Source organism: Cordyceps javanica, chromosome 4 (genome assembly GCF_051103115.1).
Source record: "Cordyceps javanica chromosome 4, complete sequence".
Classification (NCBI taxonomy): domain Eukaryota; kingdom Fungi; phylum Ascomycota; class Sordariomycetes; order Hypocreales; family Cordycipitaceae; genus Cordyceps; species Cordyceps javanica.
The window spans coordinates 3181807-3205426 of NC_139298.1; the positions used below are offsets into that span (position 1 = coordinate 3181807).

The following is a 23620-nucleotide window of genomic DNA, read 5'->3' on the forward strand; positions in this document are numbered from 1 at the left end:
TGCTGGTTATTCGTTCGAAGCGGCAGTGCTTGCTTGTCTAGGCCGCATGGGTGTTTGCGACTGTGAAATGCGCTCGGCGTCGGCGATGCGGCGACGATTGTATCCAAGAAGGGCATGGAGTATGCTGGCACCTTATCGTTACATTGTTTCTGTAAATGACAAGCTCGACGGCAACCATCGATGTCCTCGAGGGGTTCGTCTGACTAAACTCGTTCAACGACTGTGCCAAGAATAGCCCGCACCGGGTGCTTCGTCCTTCGTGCCGCTGCTCGAGCCATATCCAGAGGCAAAACGGCATGTTCCGTTGCATTCGCAAAGCATATTAGTATTGCCATCTGCTGGCCGTCATTCAGTTCTGGCAGGTTTGCTTGTCCCGCTGAGCTGGTTTTGAGTTTGGCGGGGTGTCCCGCGACGACACTAGAAGGACCCTCCAACAGGCTGACGGACTGCCCGTCCCGCCCCTCCAAGAGCAGCCAATGCCGAGAAGCATCTCAACCGACAACGGACGAATGTGACAGGTGATTTGCGGCGCGTCGTTCGATGCGGCTATCTGCTGATAAGTGGACGATCGTCGACGGTTGGCTGCAAAACCTGTTTCGCTTCAGCGAGCGACCAAGTCAGCCCTTACCTGGTACCCGAAACGGCGACAACTTTGCTGGTTGCCCGCTGATCGAGTCTCGTTTCAATAGCGCCCTCAGCCGTAATGGCAGAAGAGTTCCGGCGGCGACAAGCTGAAGTGCCAAACAGGCTGCAACATGCTTGGGTTTGAGACTATTAGATTAGATGGGGGTTCCCCTCAGCCCCAGCCGCAGATGGCTGTCGTCAGCTGTCACGCCTCTGCATCGGCATTTGTGCTACCGTTTGTTGAAGTTAAGGAGAAAAATGCGTAGGAAGAAAATAGAAGACAAGATAGAAGAGATAGCTAGGCAAAGGGGAAGCAAATAGGAACTTGGACATTGTTTTCTCACCCATTATAGGCGATACCGCCTAGATCGAATTAAGCTTGTTTTGTCGCATTGTCCCGCAAAGCCTCAATTCGCCACCCCACGTGTGTGTATTCGACAAGTTAGAGTAGATTTCCGTAGTCGACGCCAAGATTGATCGTCTGCCTTGTACTTGCTTTGTCGCGAGCTCAGTGTCACGGGGCCGCCTCGATCTAGACCCCCAACGTTTGTTGTTCTTTCCGTTGCACCACTCACCACGCACCGTGTAGCCAGCTGGTTGGGCAGTGACGATCAGTCGCCATGTGAACATAAAAGCCATCGCCTTTATCCTCAACCCTCGCTTTTCTCCATCTTTCTTCATCCCTCTCCACTCCTCTCCGTCAACTGGTCTTTTCTCCAGACATTTGTGCATCAGCCTCTCCATCCGGTCATCGTCTTCCTGGGCTCACAACCCCATAGATATCATAGTCTTCACCATGTGTGACCAACGCTGCTACATCGTACCTCCTCATCTCCTGCAGGCCATTGCCGACTCGACTAGCAATCCTGAGAAGATTCGTGAGTCAGCTAGAGCATGCCTTCTCTCTCGCGAAAAGGTCTCGACGGCGCGCAAGGAGCTCTTCGCCACCCTCGCTCAGCCACGCGGGTATATCAGCCAGCAGCGACACCAGATTGTCCCACCCCATGTGTTCCAGCAAATGTCCACTGCTGAAGCAAACGATGAAGAGACGCGCGCACGTGCAAAGGGAAATCTCGAGCAGGTCGAAGGCGTCATTGCGCAGTACAAGACCGCTCAAGGTACGCGCTAACTAGTCTCCAAGCTCCGCTCATCTACTGACAACCATAGGCAACGAACAAGAGGTCCAGAGTCTGAGTGCACAGAGCAAGTCCAAAAAAGAAACACGCCGCGCCGTGTATGATGCCCAGAATACAACCAGTGAGAGCAGCCTGCCAGGCAAGCTTGTCCGAGATGAGGGCCAAGGCGCCGTCAAGGACAAGGCCGTCAATGAAGCGTTTGACAATGTTGGATCGGTCTTGAAATTCTACCAGGAGAAATTCAAGTGGGCCTCAATTGACAACCGAAGGGCAGATGTCATAAGCTCGGTTCATTTCGGTGAGGCATACGAAAACGCATGTAAGTTGCGCCCCGTTCATGTCATTGTTCCATGCTACTTTTCACTGACACGTACAGTCTGGGACCCTAGCGTCCGCCAGATGGTGTTTGGTGACGGCGGCGAATTCCTCAACAACTTCACAGCTTCAATTGATGTCATTGGTCACGAGCTCACGCATGCTATTACCGAGCACACCAGCCCTCTCGACTACCAAGGCCAGCCTGGTGCTTTGAACGAGCACGTCTCGGACGTGTTTGGCATCATGGTCAAGCAAATGGTCGAAGACGAAAAGTCTGATGTTGCGGATTGGCTGATTGGCGAAAATTGTATTCTTCCTGGAATCAAGGGAACGGCTCTCCGCAGTATGAAGGAGCCAGGCACTGCCTATGATGACCCTCGTTTCGTAAGTGTTGCATCCAGGCGACCTCTGTTCTTCGACGTTGTGCTGATTACCTTGACACAGGGAAAAGATCCTCAGGTTTCGAACATGAAGGATTTTAAGCAAATGTACGAGGACAATGGCGGTGTCCACATCTTTTCTGGCATTCCCAATAAGGCCTTCTATCTCGCTGCAGTTGCACTGGGCGGTTACTCATGGGAAAAGGCCGGTCAGATTTGGTGGAAGACGATGAATTCGGGCAAAATTCCGACTAGATGCACCTTTTTGCAGTTCGCGGATGTCACCGTTGATGTGGCTGAAGAAGAGTTCAAGGCCGGCAAGATTGTCCGAAAGGCCTGGGACGATGTCGGAGTTAGCCGAGGTTAGGAAGACCCAAATAGCGACGACGGCCGCGACAATGGCCATGGTAACGACAACGACGATAATGACGGCGATAATGACGACGACATCGACGACGACGACGCCGGTGATTGTGACAAGAAAGATGACGGTAAGGGCAAGGGTGGCGACTGCGACAAGGGCGGCGACAAAAATGATGACAGCGGCAGTGGTGACTGTGGTAATGGCAAGGATGGCAAGGATGGCAAGGATGGCAAGGATGGCAAGGATGGCAAAGGCGGTAAGGGAGGCAAAGATGGCCAAGATGATGGCAAAGGTGATGAAGGTGATGGCAAAGGAGGCAAGGGTGACAATGATGAAGGAGATTGTGGTTGCAACTAGCTCTTTTGACCGACCTATTATACTTGCTTCAGTGCTTTGATGTATTCTCTAGACAACAAGATTTTCGTACCATCTTATGGAGTAGACGTGTAGTTTTGAGCTGGGATTTGTGATTGCGCCTCGTCGGGCAGCTGCCAGCTGGCAGCGTTTGTAGAAGGACCTTGCCGCCGCTCATCACGTTTCCGTAGATGACCATTTTTCGTTTCGATTTGATGCGCATTGAATGACGATAGATCTCCAACTTGAGATCTGCGCATCTAGAGAGGCATCTCAATGGATGCCCTTGGCGAGATATGCAAACGATACCCACTTGCGCCGTTGACGTTCGCCAACATCTGCAAAATTGGCCCGCAGCCAGAACGAAGCGCCGTGTTCCGAATCGCCTGCACAGCCATCGAGTTGCAAACATTCTCTATACGACCTGCGGAGAGAACATGGTTGAGATATATCAACGAGCACACCGGCATCCCGTACCCGATCCGCGAGCCAGTGACGGAGCCCTGGCACAAGGTGTCCCTTCTCGTACAGATCGACCTGTCCGGTCAGCCATGGCCAGCGAGGCTCACACAGGCAGCCCGTCGAGAGCTTCTAAACGATCGAAAGCCCATATACAGGGTGTTTGACTTTGTGCTGCGTTGTACAATTGACGTGCTCGGCCACCGCGGCGACGGGCGCGGTGTCAGCGTCGGCCTCGACGTACTCCGAAGCCTCCACGCCAAGGTCTGGGAGGGTAGCGGCGGCGGCGTCGGCGTCGGCAACGAGCTGCTGCAGATTGAAGGCATCGGCGAGGCGCGCCTGCGCAAGCTCGCCGATGCGGGCGTCCGCACGGTCCGCCGACTCGCAGGCCTGGAGTGCTACCACATCGAGCGGCTCATGAGCCGGAACCCGCCGTACGGGCAGAGCCTGCTGCGGCAGCTGGCGGGGTTCCCGCTCCTGACGCTCCGCGCGGAGAGCCTGGGCGAGGCGCCGCCGCCGCCGCAGCAGCAGCAGCAGCAGCGGACAGGCCGCGGGCTGCGGATGGTGCGCGTGGTGATGGGGTTCGAGAACAAGGCGGTGCCGGCGTGGAAGGGCAAGACGCCGTGGGTGTCGTGCGTGGTCGAAGGGCTGGAGGGCACGGAAAAGGGACGACTGCTCTGGTTCTGGCGAGGGAGCGTCAAGAGGCTGGACGTGAGCGGCGGGAAAGAAGTCGTGGTGGGCATAACTGGCTATCAAGGTTGTAAGCTTATCAGAGTGACGCTGGCGTGTGAGGTGTTGGTGGGTACCATGGTGCAGAAGGACTTTGAGCTCTAAGCAATATTGCTTTTGATTTTTGATTTTGTTACTACAATGTATTGCATATCTACTTTGCTCTAACGATGGGTGCTTTGAGATTTCTTTGGCGGGTGTTTTTGGTGCACAACACCTTGCGCGGGCCTCACTTACACGCGCGGGTAGTGACGGCGTCGCTTCTGCTCAGCACTGGCGAAACGAGGCGTAGGAGCGACACCACCCGCCCGTCACCGCTGGCCCTCCCTCCTTCGCAGGCTCCGATGGCGGAATGGTCGCGGAAACGAGAACGAACAATAGGTATGCCATCATATTAGAATACGAGGGCAACGGACGAAACCATTTGTCTCAGCCTCCCTCGAGGCAGAAAGTCAGTGTTGGCCGGGTGTGCCTCTGCCATGCAGGCAGGGTGTGGTGTCAAGCGTCCGACCGTTGTGCCCCCCCCCGGTCAGTAACAGTCGTGGGACACGCCACATTTGTGCAAGTGAGGTCTCTTCTGCTTCAGCTGCGGCCTTGAAATTTTTTTTCTCGAAGATTCATTGATTATTGTGTGGCTCAAGGCCCGGGCGCCCACGTGCACCCGCTTTGCGGCTTGTGCTGGGAAATTGGTGAGCTTCGTTCTGTCGCCCCAACTGTCGCCCCAACCCTGTAGCTACAACCGTTCCAAGATTTTCTGCGGCAATGATATCCGTACATGGGGTTGTATAGATGAACCTGAGAGGGAGGGGTGTGACAATCACGGCAGAAAAAAAGGTGCCCTGCCAGGCAGTGGGTCTCTGGCCTGCCAGATCGAAAGCTCCCCACCATATTCAACAGGCATGCTCGAAAGCAAATACTGGTACATGGGCAATTTACCAGCCGATAGGCTTAGGGCAAGTCGCATCACTTCCCGTGGTAGGGAGCTACGCAGTATTTTTTCACAGTCGGGTTGCAACACCGTTGACGCGTGTTGGGAGAATTTGGGTGAGAACATGCACACATGCCTACACACTACTCCGTACTGCGGTATCAGATAGCCATCAACTCTCCGGATAACTGCTGTGGGAAGAAAACGACTCGAAAGGCAATTCGGAAATGAAGCAAGCGAGCCATGCTCACTCTACACGGTCAACTTACTACCCTGTTAACTAGCGGGACGGGCAATTCAATCCTATGTAAGCACCCTCAAGTAGCTTTGACATCTGCCAACCCAGTTACCCGGAATACTCATCAAAATCCACTCCTTCCGTTAACCAGTCAAGGTCTTTCGAGAGAAAATTTCTGTTGTCCTCTCCAGAATACCGCAGATAACGCACTATCTTATTCGTCTGTCTCTATGGTTGGTGCAACTCTACTAGAGCACACAACCAAACTCTTTCAAGTCCCCACGACGAATGCTTCAGAAAAAAAAAATCATTGCTCTCATAATTCTCCAACCAGAAACTAATCTTCTCTATTTCAAGTTTCTTGCGGCAACACTTCCCGACGGACCTACACGAGACGACCAACACGGATGATTTGAGTGGCCTACACTCTACAACTGGACTCGATGGGTTGCTTACGACGCCTCTCCACAATCCCGGACTGAACAAGAACAGAGGTTCATACTCCTTGGGCTTGTCAAATAAGCTTATTTCAGACATTCACAAGTAGCTATCTGTGTAATGTCGGTATATGCTGAAGCAAATGGCCTGTGGCAGAGACAGTTCCTTTTTCATTCTTGAAAAACAACATAATTCCCGACCACGATCTTGACAGCAGATCAGATAGTTGGCTTCAATACTCCAAAGTGCTCCCAAACACGATGTATGAGATATGAATTGTTCTCAATCGCGCGGACAACCTTTGATACCCATGTACAGGAATAACGTGTCCCCCTCTTTACCCGGTTTAGATTTCTTAGAGGGGCTTCGGCCTTTTTTTTTTTTTTTGCGATCCCAACGCCCTAATCATAGTTACTAAGAGACTCTGGGAGCCTGGCAGTCTATTGTGTAACTACGAGTAGGAGCTCGCCCCCAAGCCGCCCCCAAGCCGCCCCCAAGCCGCCCCCTGGCGCCGTAGCCGTGTACAATAACAAGCCAACTCATCATTGGCAATAACAATTGATGGAAAGAGAGAAATTGCATCGTATCGACGATGCAGCAGTTGTCGTCTTCCTAACTTACGCGGCTCGCATGCAGCACTTTGCCACAATTACAACGCTTGGACTATTTGATGAGCCAGGCGCGCGCCCGCGGCGGCGGACATCACTGATGGGGACGGAGCGGTGAGGGGGGAAGAGGGCCAAGGGGAGCAATGTCGAATTTCATGACTCAATTGGGACAAGAGAAGCGAGTTTTTCAGCGGTCACGTCCTTGCCCTGCCGGCCATGGCGGTCTCGTAGGAAATTACAGTCTGAGCACGTTCCTGGTGCAGGACAAGCCGTGAAATCCCAGCAGAATCGGAGGAGCCTCCGGGGGCTGTGAAACGAAAAGCTTTTGATGAATAAAAATAAAAGTTGAGCATTCAACGCCTTGGCTTGAAGGATAAATCTGATGACCAGAATAGCGAAATAAACCCAGTGATATCTCCACACAAAGAATCAAGAGCCAATCCAGCTAACAGGGATGCGCTTCAAATCATACTGGTACGTGCGCAATAAGGACTGCGTATGGACTCAGACTACTGCAGGGGGTGGGCCCGGCCGCTCGCCCATTGCATGCCTCTCAGTACTTGTAAATTATCGAGCTCCTTCAGTAGTTACTGGGTATGAGTAATAGTAGCGTCCTCCGTCTCGTCTGCTGGGCGGGCAGGCCCTGGCGCGCCAAGACACGGTCCGTCCAGTACTTGACGCTATAACCAGTTCGAAATGGCGCTCCAGTGTTCATCATACTCGTGGCTTTGGTGCCTCGCGGAGAACAACTTTGGACCCCCGGGAAGGGTGATGGCCCACAGCACGTAGTTACCGGGCTGAGAATTGCAAGTGCACTGTCAGACTGGCAACTGGCTTGCTTCGAGAAAAACTTGCTTCGACGTCACCCACGCCACACCGTATTACCTGTCCACCTTGGAAATAGGGGAAACGCGCGCTGACATCATGATGATATAAATCCCTGGCGAGGAATGAGTCGTTGGCTGTCTGCATTGACTCCAAAAGCAGATACGTTTGGATTGGAACCAGTCTGTACCTGTCGTGTCCACGGCAGACCAGCCACACTAGTTGCTGGAGGCTGTGAACGGGAGATTGGCGAGAGGATGCAGATCACTCCGTTACTGATATCACCGTCAAGACAGGGACAGCTTAAGGTGGCAGGGCTCTGGTTGGCCTGGCTTCAGATGGACTGGGCCAAATTGACCCGGCTTCAGATGGACTGGCCACCCGGGAGGCGAGGGCTTCTCGGTCATCGCTGTCTTCTAGTAGGCGCGCCACACTACTGTCAATCCTTTTTAATTGCATTTTTTATTAATTAATATGGCTTCTCCCGGACCAGGTGCTCCCAAATGATTCGGGCAGTCGGCTAATTATTCGTAGGTGTGTATTGCTGCCTAATCTGAACTGTTCCTCACGCTTCTGTGCACCTCTGCATGGTCATTAGTACTTACTTAAAGTCTTCTGCATATCGGCTCCAAACGTACCTGCCTCGCTCCTCACCGCTCAGAGTCGATTGAGTATGAAGATCCCTCGAAGTACCACCTTGTGCACACCTTTGTAACCATGACCAATAAAACGTGCATCGCGCACGTGGCAGCGCCCAAATGCAGCCCGGAGGACGGAACTGTAAGCCTCGAAAACGTTTTGGAGGCCGCCGGCTCGCCGGACCAAGTTTTGAGCGCCTCATCTCCAGCGCGGACGACTCGGGCCGGTGCCAGTCCATCCGGTTCCGGATCCGTCTTTCACGAGCTAATTACAGAGTAGTGAGTAACTACTCACGGAATAGCGTGATGTAGCCATCTCGCACAGCAAACGAGCTTGATTAAGGTTGGTAACGTCCGCCACTCCCAGCTCGAGCCGACCCTGCGAGGCCTTGTCCTGGCGCCGCTCTTCACATGTTTCACACTGCGATGCTGCCAAGGTCAGTAAGAAGAAGAGATAACCGGATCTCCATACAAGGATTATTACATTACATTACATTACACTGCAGCGCATGCATAAATCTTCTGAGCCGAGCGCTGTGCAAATCATGTACAGCTTGGCTTGTACGTTCCCAGGGCTGTTTTCCAAGTTGAGCATTCCTCTTAATCTTTCACTACGAGTGGTTGGGGAAGAATGAGCTTTTATACCTCAGTCTATGGATAATGGAATCCAGTCGAATCCAGCACTGTTGGATTAAAGCCGAGGTAATCTGTGATGGGTTTCAACAAGAGACTGAAGAAAGAAGCAACCAGAACCCGGCAATGTAGACCTGACGAGTATTCTCCCCTAACCCTCGCGTATGGTGCCTTTATTAATTAACGCACACCCCTCCCCTGCCCCTCTGCTCCCCACAACAGGTAGTTATCGGGTAGCTCTCGGCTCCGACCCTGCACATCCCATGGGGGACGCCAGATGACAAGTGAAAAAAGAAAAAGAAAAAAAATCACTCGAAAGGTGGACGAGAAAAACTCTCTCACAGCAAATAGCGAGAACCAGAAAAAGCAAGCACATAGCCCTGCATGCTTGAGTGCATTCCGCTCCGAGAGCTTGTGCTTTCTCTGGCTGGACGGAGAGTTTCCGAAATGACTCTGAAGCCTTATGGCTTGACTTCTCTATTATGGCACTTTCATCGAGTATAAAACTTTGAACCTTTGCTTTTCAGCAAATTCTTTCTCAAACTCTTCATCAACAGCCTCTGGTGACTGCATCCCAGATGTCCGAGGCTCGCAATATTTCGACATCTGCAGGTGGCAGCAACTGGGTTGACAGTGTGTACGTACACACCTGAGAGCTGTTTGCTGCCTGGTCCCACTACCCATTTCTAAGGAGACTGACTTTTTGAAGACATGCAGTTGTCGATTCTCGAATCGTGTGCAGCAGTGTTACTCTCGTGAGAGAGAATTCCTTTGATCTTGTTGATTTCCCGTGCGTAGTCCGCGACTCGGAACAAGAGGACTATGCCACGATGTGGCAAACGACCGCTGATCCATTCAGCATCCACAAGCGACCCTCCGAGTGTATAACAAGCAGAGGAGAGTATTCCGATCAGTTGCCTCTCCAACTCCTGCCGGTCGTTCTTTACATCGTCGAACTTCGAGATACAGCTGGAACCTCTATGAAAGCGGCAGCTTCAATAAGTAAATCCCCTCTCGTCAGAGATTTCTTCGCCCGATATGACGCACAGCCCGAGCAGACGCGTTACTATATTCGATGCCAAGCAGAAAGAATCCTTCTTTTCTACCTTCGTCAAGAGATGGAGAAAGCGAGGGACAAAGCCGACAAAAACAGCTGCAAAATCAATAAACTCTTTGTCACCTTCCCCTCCACATGGACGTGTTGGATGGAAAAGTACTTTGTTGCTTGCTTCGACATAGTATGGAAGCTGGAAATCGAGCTTATCCACGAATCCGAGGCGATAGTCAACTTCATAACGTCCAGGTCCAACCTGTGCGGGCTCCGGAACGCAACCACAGGACTGATAGTGGTAGATTTCGGCGTAGATATGTTGGTACGTACAAATCAACCAGCGCAAAACTTGTCGATGGATGATGTAACTAACGTGGAATGCAGAACTTGAGTACAATCTGCCTCGCGTATCGCGAGACTGATCCTACAAAGTTCCATTTAGTAGTCAAGGGCCAAGACGTTTGTAAGTATCATACGTCTAAACCTTTTACGCAATAATCTGACCATTGTCTCGATAGCTGAGCATAGCGGCGTTCGGCTTCATGCCAAACTGGTGGGGGCACGGATCAGGGGGTTTATCGATGCCAACCGACAATGTATCCCAAAGTCGGACGAAATGAAAATTCACAATGAATTCATGACCAGTTATACGCATAACTACAAGGCCATGGTTATCGGCGATGCTTTCGAGATCTGTGCGACATCAAGCTCCGGCGTGCCCCACCAGATCTCCTTCGACAAAGAAGACTCACAGAAAATGTACGACCAGTGCTTCTTGGACGCATTCACGTCGTTGGAGAAGTACCTGGATGATATCAGATCGGAGGATGGGCTGGAAAATACGAAAGTCGTTCTAGTCGGGGTCGGCTTTAGAAACAGGAGCATCTGGAAAGAGGTAAAGAAGCGGGCTGAAAACCGAGGCCTTGCTCTCCAAGATTCCACAAGCTTTGCCATAGACATCACACAGTGAGTTTCTACCTGTCTTTTGCTTTTGCATCTCTAACATGCCGCCAGGCCAACCTGCGTGGCTCTTGGCGCCGCGTTCGCCATCTCGAATCCTATTACCATTCGGGAATTCATGCAAACGGCATCTTTCGCTATACAAAGTACTGAAAGGGCTCCCAATCTGGATCAGGTTATTTGGAGCCGCGGTTCCTCCAGAACGGCTCGAATATCGGTGCTGGAAGGTTGTGACCAACGCATCATCTGCAGTCCCGCTCCCAAGGCAGGCGAAGACAACACCGAAAAGAATCTATTTTACGACTTTTCGACGCTAGCACTAGCGGGCGGTGAATATGACTTGCGCATGGAGTTTCGCGGTAATTCCGTCATCATCTATTGCAAGGACACGCGCGGGCAAGCCAATAATGGCGATGACGAGGACCAATTCGAGTACAAGGTTTACTCTGATCCTGGGTCGCGGGTCTGCCTCCGGGATATTGACAAGGACTCAGACTGCGGCAAAGATGACCGAGTCGAGCCGGACTTGAATGTACCCAGAGCACTCAGGTCGGTAACGCGAGAAACACTCAAGGCGAGAATTCTCGAGCGGACAAAATACCCAGACCTGGACAGTGGGTTTCCCGTCACGCCCGGGCCTTCGGCATCTGCCGTGTCGTCCCGACTGCGCAAGAGATAGGCTTTCCATCAGCATCATGCTCCATGAGCCTCAACAAGCATCCGACGTATGCCGTCTCCGTGCTCGTTGAACTTTGCATCGAATCAAGGTAACAGCAAAGGCAGATCCAAACGACAAGGTAAAAGAGCGTCCGAGGATCTACGCAAGAGGCATCACATCCTCGCCCACTAGTGCGTTTTCTTATGTCTGATTTAAAAGCTTGCTTGTTTGGAATCACACGTTTTAATCTCCGAGGGGAGGGTATGTGCAAATGATGGATGGCATAATTAGTAGACATTAGGGAAAGGCAGCTTGCTTGGAAGATTTTCTTATAGTTCATATACCCATAAATAGTATTAGATAAACATTAGATAGATACACAGTGCGCTACAACTGCTCAACTTGTTTTTTTTTTGGCACATCTACTATGCAGTTGTCGGCTGCGCTCATTGAAAGCCTGGTCTCAAACAGTCGGATTATAGATATGGTGATATGGTCACACAGACATTGAAAAGATCAGAAGCCAGGTGCGAATTACTTGGCCCAACATGGCCAATCTCAGCCAGCCGCGAAACGTGGTTCATCAAACCGTGTGTTATTGCCAGACCGTAAACCTGGGTGTGGCGCGGGCTAACAAAAAGCCAACGGTCAATGCCACAAAGGGTTATCAAAGAAGAAGCAAAACGAAGACCCGTTTTATCTGAATCCGCGGCGTGCCCTTAACACGATCTACAATATTTCCCGAAGTGATCCACAAATAAAGCTCTCTTTTCGAGATGATGAGATGAAAGTCCCGGCGACAGCATGGCCTACCCTACATCTACTGGATGGCATCCATCGCCACAACGTTTCCCAGCTTCAAGGCCCGGGCGAAACAGGCTGGACTGCTCGACGCAATCGTCGCCCGCGGTTCCTCTTTGAGGGGCTGGCGCGAGCAGTTACTATTAGAGTGGCATTTGGCAGTGGAGAGAAACCTTTATTAGCTGCCCCAAGGTCAGCCATTCAAACCGTCGATCCCACCCAGCGCTTACCACATTAGTGTCATTGGATGATGGTTGTGCTGAAGGTTTTCGAGCCCCCCCCCCCCTCCTCCTCCCCCGAACCCCTGCTTGCTTTTCCTTCTTTTGCTTCGGAACCTGTAAGTGTAGCCTGATCCTGGCTGGGAACTCCCCGCTTTGACGGCCATTTGCTCCTAAAAATAACACTTTGGTGGCTTGCTTTTTGTGCCCCCCCCCGTCATTTCCGCTGGGGTTGCAGCCTGCCACCACACGCCCATCCGCGGGAAAGCCGCTATCGAGCAATTAGGAAGCTGCCTGGGTCTCGTTGCATCTGCTTGGTGGTGTGAGTGTGTGCGGGTGGGTGTGCCGGTGCTTGGAAGAGAAGAAAAAAAGTTCCAATGGAGTGAGGGGGGGAATTTGTTCGCGTCTCGCCTTTTCTGCACCTGATTGCTGATCAGAGGCCGGGGGGGGGGGGGGGGGGGGGGGGCAAGGGGAGGTTCTCTCTCTCCTCCTTCTTTTGGCTAATCTGCTGAACATCGCATTCACAAAGGGGTCTCGCGTAGGTCGCCACCGTTTGTGATAAGCAAAACCTGCACGAACGGGCCTCGGCGGCTGCTCGCGCACCACCACTGACTTGAACTCCTCACTCGCCGTGTGGTTGTTGTCGTCTGTTGATGCACATCTTGGCGACCCCGCCTGCGTATAGTGCAATTGGCGGTGCATCTTTTTTCGGTTTCATCCCCCAGTTGGTCGCCCGATGATCACTTCGTCTTTGCATATCGCAATCGACAAACCCAAGGGGGGAAAGACCGGTATAAAGGCCCGACCTTGACAGCGAGAATAGCTGCCCGTTCGGCACGCTCACCATCTACTTTTGGTTTCCGCAGGTTGATGGCGTATACTTGGTTTACAATGGTGCGCTACTCGACGCTGGCCGTTGCCGGCCTCGTCACATACACAGCCTCCGCCTCCGTCTCCGCCTCCACCGCCGCCGAAGCCAACACCGTCGGCACGGGCGTGTTGTTCCACATCCCCGACCGCAGTCGCAGCAGCCAGCCGCTCACGGCGCGGCACGCCGCCGCCGCCGCGGCGCAGTGCTTCGCGGGCCAGGTCGCCTGCGACGCCTCGTGCATCGACGGCGGCTTCGAGTGCTGCCACGTCGGCCAGGGCCAGGCCTGCCAGGAGGGCTACAGCTGCTACGACCAGGGCTGCTGCCGCCACGGGCAGACGTGCAGCGGCCCGCCCAGGGGGTGCACCGCCACGACCAAGATGTGCGACATTGGCTGCATCACGCGCGACCGCGTCTGCTGCAACCTGGGCGACGGCTCCTCCTGCGACGCCGGCACCGTCTGCCTGGCCGTCGGCCTCTGCGGCCGCCCAAAGAGCGAGGCCGGTCCCAGGAGCGACCCCGCGTCCGCGTCGAGCCAGACATCCGAATCCGCGCCAGGGCCGTCGGTCGTCGTCGGGGGGGCGGGTGGCAGTAGCAGCACCGGCAGCACCGGCGGCGGCGGCGGCGGCGGCTCGGCGGCTACGCCGCTCGAGACGCTGTCTGACACGGTCATTGACGCCAGTGTATCGTCGTCCGCTGCCATGTCTAGCAGTGGCGGGAACAGCCCTTCACCAGCCACGACAACGCCGGCAAGCGAGAGCAGCGTGCCGTCTGGCGCTCCGTTACCCGACAAGACGAAGCCCTCGGGCAGCGCTGGTAGCAGCCCAACCAGCGCCGAGAGGGGCGGTGCCGGTGAGACGCTCAAAGCTCCGGCCGTTCTGGCAGGACTCCTCGTAGCGGCGGCATACATCATTTAAAGAAAATGCAAATTCTTGGCTCTGTCCGGAGACCATATCAGCGAATCATTTGAAACAAAAAGACATTTATATTCTAGGCACGCCAACGTTCCGTTGCGCGTGTGCAGCAAGATACCACATTATACACATAGCTAGTTTATTAGTTCCGGGGGAAGAGCGGGAGTATATCTGTTGCAGCATAATGAAGCGAGATTGATTCATATATTTTTCGACCAAGCTCAAGAGCTCATTATTTCCTGTTTTTTGGAGAAAAGTTTCTTTTCCTACCCCGTCATGTACAGTCTTTTTTGCATCCGCCATTGCCATCGCACTACGGCATGTCGAAATATCGACCTGATCCACTCACGCTCATCCTGCTTTTTGCTAATAAGACACAGAAAATATGATAACGACCCCGAAATAATACAAAACGCCTTTGCCGCCAGCCCAGGTGTCTAGTGGATATATGAGATGCATGAAGCGAAGACGGGGGGCCTCGTCGTTCCACAATACTATACAAAGGGTCCCGCAGGAGTCATGTTGCGAGGCTCAAGAGATCGCTAGGAAACACATGGACCGAGAAGCTTATCTTCTAGTGGCTGCTTCATTGAATCCCTCCAGAACCGTCTCCTTCATGACCTCCTTGCGACTTCTGGCGGCGTCTTCCTCCGAAACTGCCTCGGAAGCAGTATTAGTCGAGCTACTAGGCTCGAGGGGCTGCACAATCTGCTTAGCCATGGTCTTGGCCTGGGCCTCGCCAACTTTTCCGTAGACGCTGAGGCCCGTGGCAATCATGCCAGAGATGTCGCCCACGTTGCCAGGAACGACAACGGCAGTGCTCTCTTTGGCCAGCTTGGCAAAGGCGTCGACGTATTTTTCGGCGACTGTCAAGCTGATGGCACCCTTGGCACCCTCGGCGCCGTCTAGGATACTGCGGGACACTGCGTCGATGCCCTCAGCCGTGGCACGCGCCTTGAGCAGGATAGCTTCAGCCTCACCATCAGCCTCGTTGATGCGCTCGGCACGAAGGGCTTCTGATGCTAGAATGACGCTCTGCTTACGGCCCTCGGCAATGTTGATGGCGCTTTGGCGCTGACCTTCCGAGTCGAGAATCTCGGCGCGCTTTGAGCGCTCGGCCGTGACCTGGCGGTGCATGGCCTCGACGACGGCGTCGGGGGCGTGGATATCGCGAATCTCGTAGCGCAGGCAGGTGACGCCCCAGGCCTCGGCGGCGTCATTGATGGCAGCGGTGATGTTGGTGTTGAGGGCGGCGCGCTCCTTTAGAACGTGGTCGAGCGTGAGCTGGCCGATTTCTGATCGCATGGTAGTCTGGGCGAGCTGGGAGATGGCATATTCGGCATCCTCAACACCATAGCTACATCATTGGTTGGTTAGCAACCTTCAATTGCTCACCATGTTGCTGGGAAACTTGCCTGGCCTTGTAGGCGTCAAACACTCGAGTAAATAGGACGCCGTCCAGTTCGAGTGTCACGTTGTCGGCCGTGATGGCGCTCTGGCTGGGAATTTCAATGGCGACCTCCTTGAGGCTCTTGACGTAGGCAATGCGGTCGATGAAGGGCATGAGGACGGCCAGGCCCGGGTCGAGGATGCGGTTGAACTTGCCCATGCGCTCAACGATCCAGGCTGTCTGCTGGGGCACGAAGCGCACAACCGTGTTGGCCGGAAGACGAGGCTTCTGAAAATAAGAGGGCAGAGGTCCGCCGCTGCCACCAAAACTCGAGGACAACAGGCTGCGAGCCGACGTCGTCAATTGTCTCGAGTGCTGAAGCTGCTGAAGGGGTCCCCGTAGGGACGCCCGCACCAACGCGGACTGCATTCTCAATGGTGATAGCAGGCTCCCAGTGTGTTCTTGTCGGATAGAATGTGTTATTGACTGCCCTCCCGTCCAGTTTGTCGGGAGTCGTGACAGATGAATCAGACGGAACCTGTCGTGATGTGTTGGTGGTGCGAGGCTGCGAGGTGAATGACGACGGCCGGTTTGCGAGCCTTTTCGGCCTGGTAAGCTGGCTTGGCCGATATTTACCCGCCAGCGGCCGATGATGGTGCAAGACGAGCTCAGTGGGTGCGTGGCACGAGTACTAAGAGAACGGTGGAGCCAGTCAGCCACCCTGTGCTCTGCCTGTCAGTCACCAGCCACAGCCAGACAAAGCTCTCCACAAAATTTCCGGGCCACCCAACGCTGGTCTGCCCCGCGGCACGCACCGCCCTCAGTCGCCCGCCTTTGGACCATTAAACCCCACGTAGCTCTTCGACAAAAGTATTGCCTCGGGCCTTGCGACGTCAGATTGCATCGCGCGAGAGAAACGACGTTGTTCAAATTTTTGCGGTTGATTTAGAGCTTGAACTCCGGGCCTGACGCAAATACGCCACCAGACTACAGCGCATAGCCACTCCTATTACACCATTATGGCCAAGGTTCCGCGCAACTTCCGCCTCCTGGAAGAGCTCGAGAAAGGAGAAAAAGGTCTTGGTGCTGAGGCCTGCAGTTATGGTCTGGAAGATGGCGATGACTTGTTGATGAGCAACTGGAACGGCACCATCCTCGGGCCTCCTCACGTATGTCCAGCCCCGCCATCGGCAAGGCATATATGTCTTGAGACAGACGCCGTTGCAACATCAGCCTTGTGCACCCGTGCTTACCGCTCTCTAGTCTGTCCACGAGAACCGAATCTACAGTCTCAAGATGCACTGTGGCGACAAGTACCCCGATGTTCCCCCCACGATTCAGTTTGTCAGCCAAGTCAACCTGCCCTGCGTCGATCCAAAGAACGGCGTTGTCGACCCCTCAATGCTTCCCTGCCTTGCGCAATGGAAGCGCGAGAATACAATGGAAACCATCCTGATAGAGCTGAGAAGGTGCGTACAGTCGAGCTTTTGCTGCTACCCATCGCATCGTGGTAGAAGCGCTAACGGCAACCAGATATATGGCCGCGCCGGCCAACAAGAAGATCCCCCAACCCGCCGAGGGCTCTACATACTCATAATTGAGCGAGTGAAAAAAGTACTTGGACAAGGAGAAACACCGCCGCTGAAAAACCAAGAGCGCCAATTGCTGGATGATTCACGCCCTACTCAGCGGCAATCCGTAGCTTATACAGACCGCAGACCGAAATGAAACACCATCATCAGACAAGCAATAAAGAGTCGATTTTTCCTCGTGAAGGAGGGGGGACCGAACTCGACATGTGAAAGCCGGTTCAGGGATACCCTGGAGCTCTGTTTGCAGACTGGCTGCTTCGTGAAATTAACAGCTACAATTATAGTGGGAGGAGATTGTTGACCGTCATATGACATGTAAAGAACAGAACGGCTATAGTGTCTCTGATGCTTGATTTCGGGCCTGGCAACAACATGCTGCCGGCTACCAGCTTAGCTATCACGTCATGCGAACTAAGAGGAGACCCCGCCAAATTAATATAAAAAGCCATTTGTAGTCTAGCTAGTGCTCTGCTTCAACTTGTCTCCAGCAACCCAACACAATCCCGATTCACCATGACTACAATTGATACCTCACTTCCTCCAGAGCCCTCTGGAGCTGCGGCTGGTCTGGCTGCCCAGCACGCAGACACCCACCCGCTGAAACTCTATGGCGGTTGGTTCTGTCCCTTTGTCCAGCGCTCCTGGATCGTTCTCGAGGAAAAGAAGATTCCGTATCAATACATTGAGATAAATCCGTATAAGAAAGAGGCTTCGTTTTTGGCCATGAACCCCCGTGGCCTCGTGCCCACGCTCGCCGTGCCGGCGGGTGCGCATGGATCAGAACAAAAGCCCCTCTTTGAAAGCAACATTATCAGCGAATACCTGGATGAAGAATATAGTGATGATTCAAAATATGGACCAAGTCTTCTGCCTAAAGATCCTTACGACCGAGCGCGCGCCCGCCTCTGGATCGACCACATCAGCAGCAAAATCATCCCGGCGTTTTACAAACTGCTGCAGCATACTAACGAGAAGCCATTCACGCTGGATGACGGCAGAGAAGAGCTTCACAAATCCATCCACGCACTTACAGACCAAATGGACGCAAAAGGGCCATTTTTCGCAGGCGAACAGTTGAGCATGGTAGACATCTGCCTGGCACCGTGGGCCAAACGTCTCTGGCTCATCGACCACTATAAAAACGGCGGCACAGGAATCCCTGCTCAAGGTCAGGACGAAGAATGGGGTCGATGGAGGGAGTGGTTCAAAGCGACCACGGAGCGCAAGAGCGTCAAGGAAACCTGGAGTGCCGACGACCGCTACATTATTGCGTATCAGAGGTATGCAGATGACACGACCAACTCGGAGGTCGGCCAAGCGACCCGTCAAGGCAAAAGACTCCCATAGTTGTGCCTTTTGTCCACCTCGTCTATTCACAAACTTGATCGATGGTTACATGAGTCTCTCTAAATTGAAAATGGTACCTTTCTATGCCCAGGCGAATGCTGTGAAATGATACGGAGCAGTCGATGCCGTACGGTAGCTATCGGCACGAGTTATTCTCAGAAAAGTTCATCTTGTGTGTCTTATTTGACTGGTTTTGTCCGAGAACTAAATGCAGTGACCAAGCAGCAGTGACTATTCAATAATAGAATTTGAATGCGAGAAACTCTTTTGGCAGAGTCGCTATCTCTGCTCATCACGATAGTACCAGCAGTGGTAATGTCCTATGGTCTCAGATGGATACAGTACCATATCTCTATCAGACAAGAAGCTCAGGCTATTTACAGATTGTTCAATCACACCGAACCTTTGCCATTCGGCCTTCCCTCCCTCAAAAGCAGCACCCCAACCCAAGCCATAACCAACGTTGCAGTGCCAGCTATAGACATAATTTTCCAAGTCTCTGTCATGGCTTTGATGATGGCATCGCGCCCAGGCGTCCCACGAGCGTACGAGAGTTGAGCTGAAATAGAACCGTAAATATGTTGAGCCTGGGCCTTGATGTCGTCTGGCAGATACTTGTCTAACAGGTAAGGAAAACGGCTTCTCCACAGCGGTGCAGCAATCGTGGAGCCTATGGCAGACCCGACCCACGCAAAGAGAAAGAGCACGGCGATACGCATCGAAAAAGTATCATCATCAGTGTCATTTAGCACCGCAGCGACTTCTGAAGCTGCCAGCATGCCTGATGATATTGCGATGAGAATGTGCGATGCGAGAACGCCTCCAAACGATGAATCCGGAAGGCTGAAATAGATCATCAGGCCCGTTCCCAATGTGGTGAGAGCAACCCCTACAGCGTTGACAGCCTTGAAACGATGAGTATACTTGAGTGCCCTTCCCGGAAGAGGTTAGCAAAAGACTATGCTGATACAAACTGTGTGACATACAGTCCAGTCAATATCGAGAAGATACCTGATCCGATTTGATGCGTGTTGAGAATGTAGCCGGCATTCTTGATGCTCTGGAAGTGCACAACTTGAAGAAACGACGTGTAGTAGGACCACCACATGCTAGACATTGGTCAGCTTGGGCAAACGATTTCCTTTTTTTGTTCTGCTCAGAGATGAGATCTTACTAGAGACTTAGCGACTGGCCACCTATGCAAAGACATGCGCCCCAAGCCGTGCGGTCGCGAATGAGACCAAAATCGACAAAGGACCGGGGTGCGAAACGAGCCTCGTAGATGACAAGAGCAAACAAACAAAGTACACCAACAACGACCATGGAAATCGTTGTCGGCGATGCCCATTCACTCATGCCCTTTGTTGCCAGAGATAGCGGCAGCAGTACAAGACCGAGACCAAAGCAGGCAAGTAACACACCAATTACTGAGTTCGTCGACTTAGCCAATGCTCGTATCCCTTCCCCCTTAAAGAATTGCTTACTTACCATCTAAATCTATTGCGTGAGACCATGCTGTCTGAAGTATGGAGTTTTGTCCCTTGACTTCTTGCAGCGAGGCCTTCGATTGACGGGTTGTCCTATGCTTGCGCTCATTCCAGACAAATAGGGATATCAAAAGGCCAGAAACTCCAGGGATGATTAGAGCTAGTGACCCAAAGCACCAGCGCCAGATGCCAGCTTTGTAGTACGCCTGAGCCAGCGCGGGACCGGCAAAGGGGGTGATAAAGTATGTGTATAGGCTGAGCCCGTATACTAGCGAGCGCGCCTTGACATCAACCTTGTCCATGGCAAAGACGCGAACGACGTAGATTATTCCATCGGCACCGACAATGTATAGAACCTGAATCAGGCTCGTGCGCACTATTAGCGGAGACTCAATAACTACACGTCGGGTCATACCTGAGCTGCGGCATATGCCTTGACATTGGTGCAAGTGGCCATGATGATGAGTCCTGCAAAGTACTTTAGAACGGTCGTGCTTAGTCGACTGCGAGGAACATACCTAGAACGTCCAGGAATATCATGGCCACAAGACCCTGTGGCCGTCCATAGCGATCGATGGCGCGTGACAAGGGAAGCTGCATGACGCCTGTAACAATAGACGAAACGAGTGTCGTCACGGGTAGGAGAGAGTGTGAGTCGAAGGCGCTTGTAACATACGGCGCTAGAGAGCTGACGACTGTCATCTGAAGAGAGTTGAGGAGAAGAATGACAAAAGCTCTAAAGTCGTGTTAGTGAGTGGTTGCTATCAGCAATTCTGAAAGAGCATACCATACCCTGAAATGACGAGGCAAGTATAGACATTCGGTCTTGAAGTCGTTGAGTAGTCTGCCCTCGTATTAAGGACCACAGCAGAATTTTGCGAGGAAGTAGTCTTTCGCAAGTCAATAGACCGGTCTGAGGCGGCATGGCCATCAGAATGAAGGGTGTCAGTGATGGGAGACTTCATCTGCTTCTCAGACATTTTGAGAATTGGTTTTATTAATAATAAGTGAATTGAGTTGCGCTCTGGCTCATCTCTTCTGGAAGGGCGAGACATGCTCGCCTTTTAATAGTTGGACAATGAACTGACCTAGCAAATTTTCTCGGCATAGTTCCATCTGATATGTCGCCATCTGATAAAGGATGAAAGCTAACACATACCCAATACGGAAACATACGCATCGAGTTATATCCGACCTAGTCCGAATTCATTCATTCTTACATCCGTGGTGGGTTTACTTCCCCCACTCTGCGTCGAGCATGGGTCCAATGCATGGCCAGACTCGGCAACAGGAACATGGCGAAGCAGTGCATTTTCGCAATCGGCAACTAATGCAGCCTTAATCTTTCGGCTCAAGGCCTGCAGTCTCGCTCATTCTGCCATGTCTTTCCACGTCTTCAAGGCCGAAGCGGTGCAGCCAGCCCCACAGAGGCGGCGCCGTCGCCGTCGGACAATCTCGTGTGTGCCCTGTCGACAGCTCAAGGTCAGCTGTGACCGGAAAGTGCCATGCAGTCGGTGCGTCTGGCGGCACAAAGTGGACGAGTGCGCATATGTTGAGTTTCAACCCCAGCCCGAGTCTACCGAGCCGAGGTCGGTCAGTCGGAACGTTGGATCGCTAGTTGCGAGCCGCCCATCCGAGTTTCACTGTTCCGAATTCGGTACAAAACAGAGCTCAATTGTACAGGGTGACCAAGATGTGGATGGGCTTGGCCTCGACCTTGAAGATGATCTGGCAGAATCTCCTTGGTATACACCAAAGTCGGCCTTGCGAGGCGCCACGCATTGGGCTGGCATGCTGCATCAGGTAAGAACATTACACAAGCTCAACGAAACAGGACAGTGCTGACGGCGAGTCCAAGTTCCAAGATGTATTGCCAAACAATGAAGAATCACGCATCATGTTGGAGGTACACATGGCGAAAAGACCCCGAGACCAGGTGAGAGGCAAGAGTGTGACCTTGCTGGAAAGGTTTCCCTTCACATGCCTCGGGTATGGAAATAGCCGCTTTGACAAGTCTGACGTTGTTACTCGGCTTCCCGCCCGCGAGACCTGTGACTTGTTCGTGGATCGGTATTTGAGATCAAGCGAAGGCATACACCGCCTCTTTCACATACCAACATTGAAAGACGAGATCGAGTGCTTCTGGCGAGAGCCGTTGAGACCATCATATGCTTGGCTAGCACAACTATTCTTAGTTCTGATCATCGGCTGTGGAGTGTCGACAAGCGGAGAGAATGTCGCTGCCAGCGACGCCTCTCACGACTCGACCTGGCAATCGTTGGTGGAATCAGCGGAGATGTGTCTCAGCAGAACCTCCATTCTTTTTCGTACAGACCAAACCTTGATCAGATGCCTGTGCCTCGCAGTCATCGTAAAGTCGACTGGCGTCTACCAGTGCAGCGTCATCGACTCTTGCGGTCCGCTCACAGACATGGCCGTCCGGGGCTGCCTGGAGCTGGGGTTGCAGAACCTTGACGAGAAATGTACAGTACTCGATCAGCAAACGAGGGCACGTCTTTGGAACACTACAGTCTTCTTAAAAGTCCAGCAAGCGGCAAATAGCGGGACGCCACTGCTCCTGCGGCGGTGCGACATTGGCCACTATACTTTGAGAAACTTGGACGACGATGAATTAGTCAATGACGCGGTACCGGGGCCGGCATCTGAGTACACAGAATCGGCCTGCGAGATCATCATCTCAAGAGCACTGCCTATAGCTATTGACGTCGTGTCGATGGCCAACTCGACCATTTCGGCCGTGAACACGTTGGATCATTACCAAACAGATCTGAAAAGGTTGTTCCAGGACGTACAAGCTATCTATGCTGATGAAAGGGCTATTAAAGACGTATTTGATTGGAGGAAGCCGCAAAAGCACATGCTTACAGTTTACTTGCGCCGCATCTTGCTCATCGTACATCAGACCAGCCTGTCTCTTTCGTCGGATACCATGACGAGGGCCCATTTACAGAAGCAGTTTCTCGGTAGCGCCTTGGCGATCATGGTACACCAGAGGCAGCTTTTCGACGATGGAGACTGTTTTGCGCTGAAAATGGTCGCAGAGCTTTTCAAGCAAGACTTTTTCATCGCGGCGGTCGGGGCGTGCATGACGCTCAGGTCCTGCCAACAGGAGACGGCGGAGGGCTTAGAGCTGGCTGCATCGAAGAGGGATACTATCCTCGAAGCACTGTATTGGTGCAAAGAGCTGTGGCTGCGCGATGTACACATTTCCACGTGTAATTATTGGGCTTACCTGATCCTGGAGCGGCTCCTCGATGGGCTGGTGGTGGCTCGTGCAAACGCTCATGAGAGTGCGCAGCCATCATTGAATCCTGCCGTGTGGGTGAACAGGGCTTTTAAAGATAATGATGCTCTTGCGAGTATGATTTAGGATGTCTTTTTCTCTTTATGAATAAATATACAGAAAAAGCCATGTTCCGTAGCCGTTGAAGTTTATCCCTTGCATGCAAAATAAAGCCATCGTGACGATCGAAACCAGTCTAAAGACATGTCGTATGTCACCAGTCAATCTTGAGGCCCTGAAAATACCGCGCAAACAGACCAACTACCGAGAAACTACGGATCTTATTTAGAGTTCCGTCGGGTGTTGTGTGTACACGGCTGACTGTCAGTAATATTTCACAAAGCCTAGACCAAAGTCT

The 23620-nt window shown here is 52.7% G+C and overlaps 9 protein-coding genes across 9 annotated transcripts; 7 read left to right on the plus strand and 2 right to left on the minus strand.

Annotated features, from left to right (window-relative positions):
* Positions 1–1420: 1420 nt before the first annotated feature.
* V2A60_006845 (M4 family metallopeptidase) lies at positions 1421–3179 on the plus strand (the record flags this gene model as incomplete). Its single annotated transcript, XM_083258136.1, has 5 exons — positions 1421–1742; positions 1792–2079; positions 2137–2462; positions 2523–2804; positions 2826–3179. 5 exons carry the CDS (start codon positions 1421–1423, stop codon positions 3177–3179), a joined length of 1572 nt encoding a protein of 523 aa, XP_083114262.1.
* A 273-nt stretch (positions 3180–3452) lies between these two features.
* Positions 3453–4469, plus strand: V2A60_006846 (Sec63 Brl domain-containing protein; the record flags this gene model as incomplete). The annotated part of the gene is made up of 1 exon (XM_083258137.1): positions 3453–4469. One exon carries the CDS (start codon positions 3453–3455, stop codon positions 4467–4469), a length of 1017 nt encoding a protein of 338 aa, XP_083114263.1.
* A 5321-nt stretch (positions 4470–9790) lies between these two features.
* V2A60_006847 (uncharacterized protein) lies at positions 9791–11362 on the plus strand (the record flags this gene model as incomplete). Its single annotated transcript, XM_083258138.1, has 4 exons — positions 9791–10045; positions 10108–10186; positions 10242–10689; positions 10738–11362. 4 exons carry the CDS (start codon positions 9791–9793, stop codon positions 11360–11362), a joined length of 1407 nt encoding a protein of 468 aa, XP_083114264.1.
* A 1889-nt stretch (positions 11363–13251) lies between these two features.
* On the plus strand, positions 13252–14145 carry V2A60_006848 (uncharacterized protein; the record flags this gene model as incomplete). Its single annotated transcript, XM_083258139.1, has 1 exon — positions 13252–14145. The coding sequence occupies one exon, from the start codon at positions 13252–13254 to the stop codon at positions 14143–14145; it is 894 nt and encodes a 297-aa protein (XP_083114265.1).
* A 564-nt stretch (positions 14146–14709) lies between these two features.
* Positions 14710–15961, minus strand: V2A60_006849 (SPFH domain-containing protein; the record flags this gene model as incomplete). Its single annotated transcript, XM_083258140.1, has 2 exons — positions 14710–15499; positions 15558–15961. 2 exons carry the CDS (start codon positions 15959–15961, stop codon positions 14710–14712), a joined length of 1194 nt encoding a protein of 397 aa, XP_083114266.1.
* A 590-nt stretch (positions 15962–16551) lies between these two features.
* On the plus strand, positions 16552–17129 carry V2A60_006850 (E2 ubiquitin-conjugating protein MMS2; the record flags this gene model as incomplete). The annotated part of the gene is made up of 3 exons (XM_083258141.1): positions 16552–16701; positions 16796–17001; positions 17066–17129. The coding sequence occupies 3 exons, from the start codon at positions 16552–16554 to the stop codon at positions 17127–17129; spliced, it is 420 nt and encodes a 139-aa protein (XP_083114267.1).
* Positions 17130–17637: 508 nt separating this feature from the next.
* V2A60_006851 (glutathione S-transferase) lies at positions 17638–18471 on the plus strand (the record flags this gene model as incomplete). Its single annotated transcript, XM_083258142.1, has 1 exon — positions 17638–18471. One exon carries the CDS (start codon positions 17638–17640, stop codon positions 18469–18471), a length of 834 nt encoding a protein of 277 aa, XP_083114268.1.
* Positions 18472–18863: 392 nt separating this feature from the next.
* On the minus strand, positions 18864–20938 carry V2A60_006852 (uncharacterized protein; the record flags this gene model as incomplete). Its single annotated transcript, XM_083258143.1, has 7 exons — positions 18864–19404; positions 19458–19580; positions 19661–19898; positions 19960–20314; positions 20374–20426; positions 20477–20694; positions 20751–20938. 7 exons carry the CDS (start codon positions 20936–20938, stop codon positions 18864–18866), a joined length of 1716 nt encoding a protein of 571 aa, XP_083114269.1.
* Positions 20939–22389: 1451 nt separating this feature from the next.
* On the plus strand, positions 22390–23349 carry V2A60_006853 (fungal specific transcription factor domain-containing protein; the record flags this gene model as incomplete). Its single annotated transcript, XM_083258144.1, has 1 exon — positions 22390–23349. The coding sequence occupies one exon, from the start codon at positions 22390–22392 to the stop codon at positions 23347–23349; it is 960 nt and encodes a 319-aa protein (XP_083114270.1).
* Between the last annotated feature and the right edge of the window lie 271 nt (positions 23350–23620).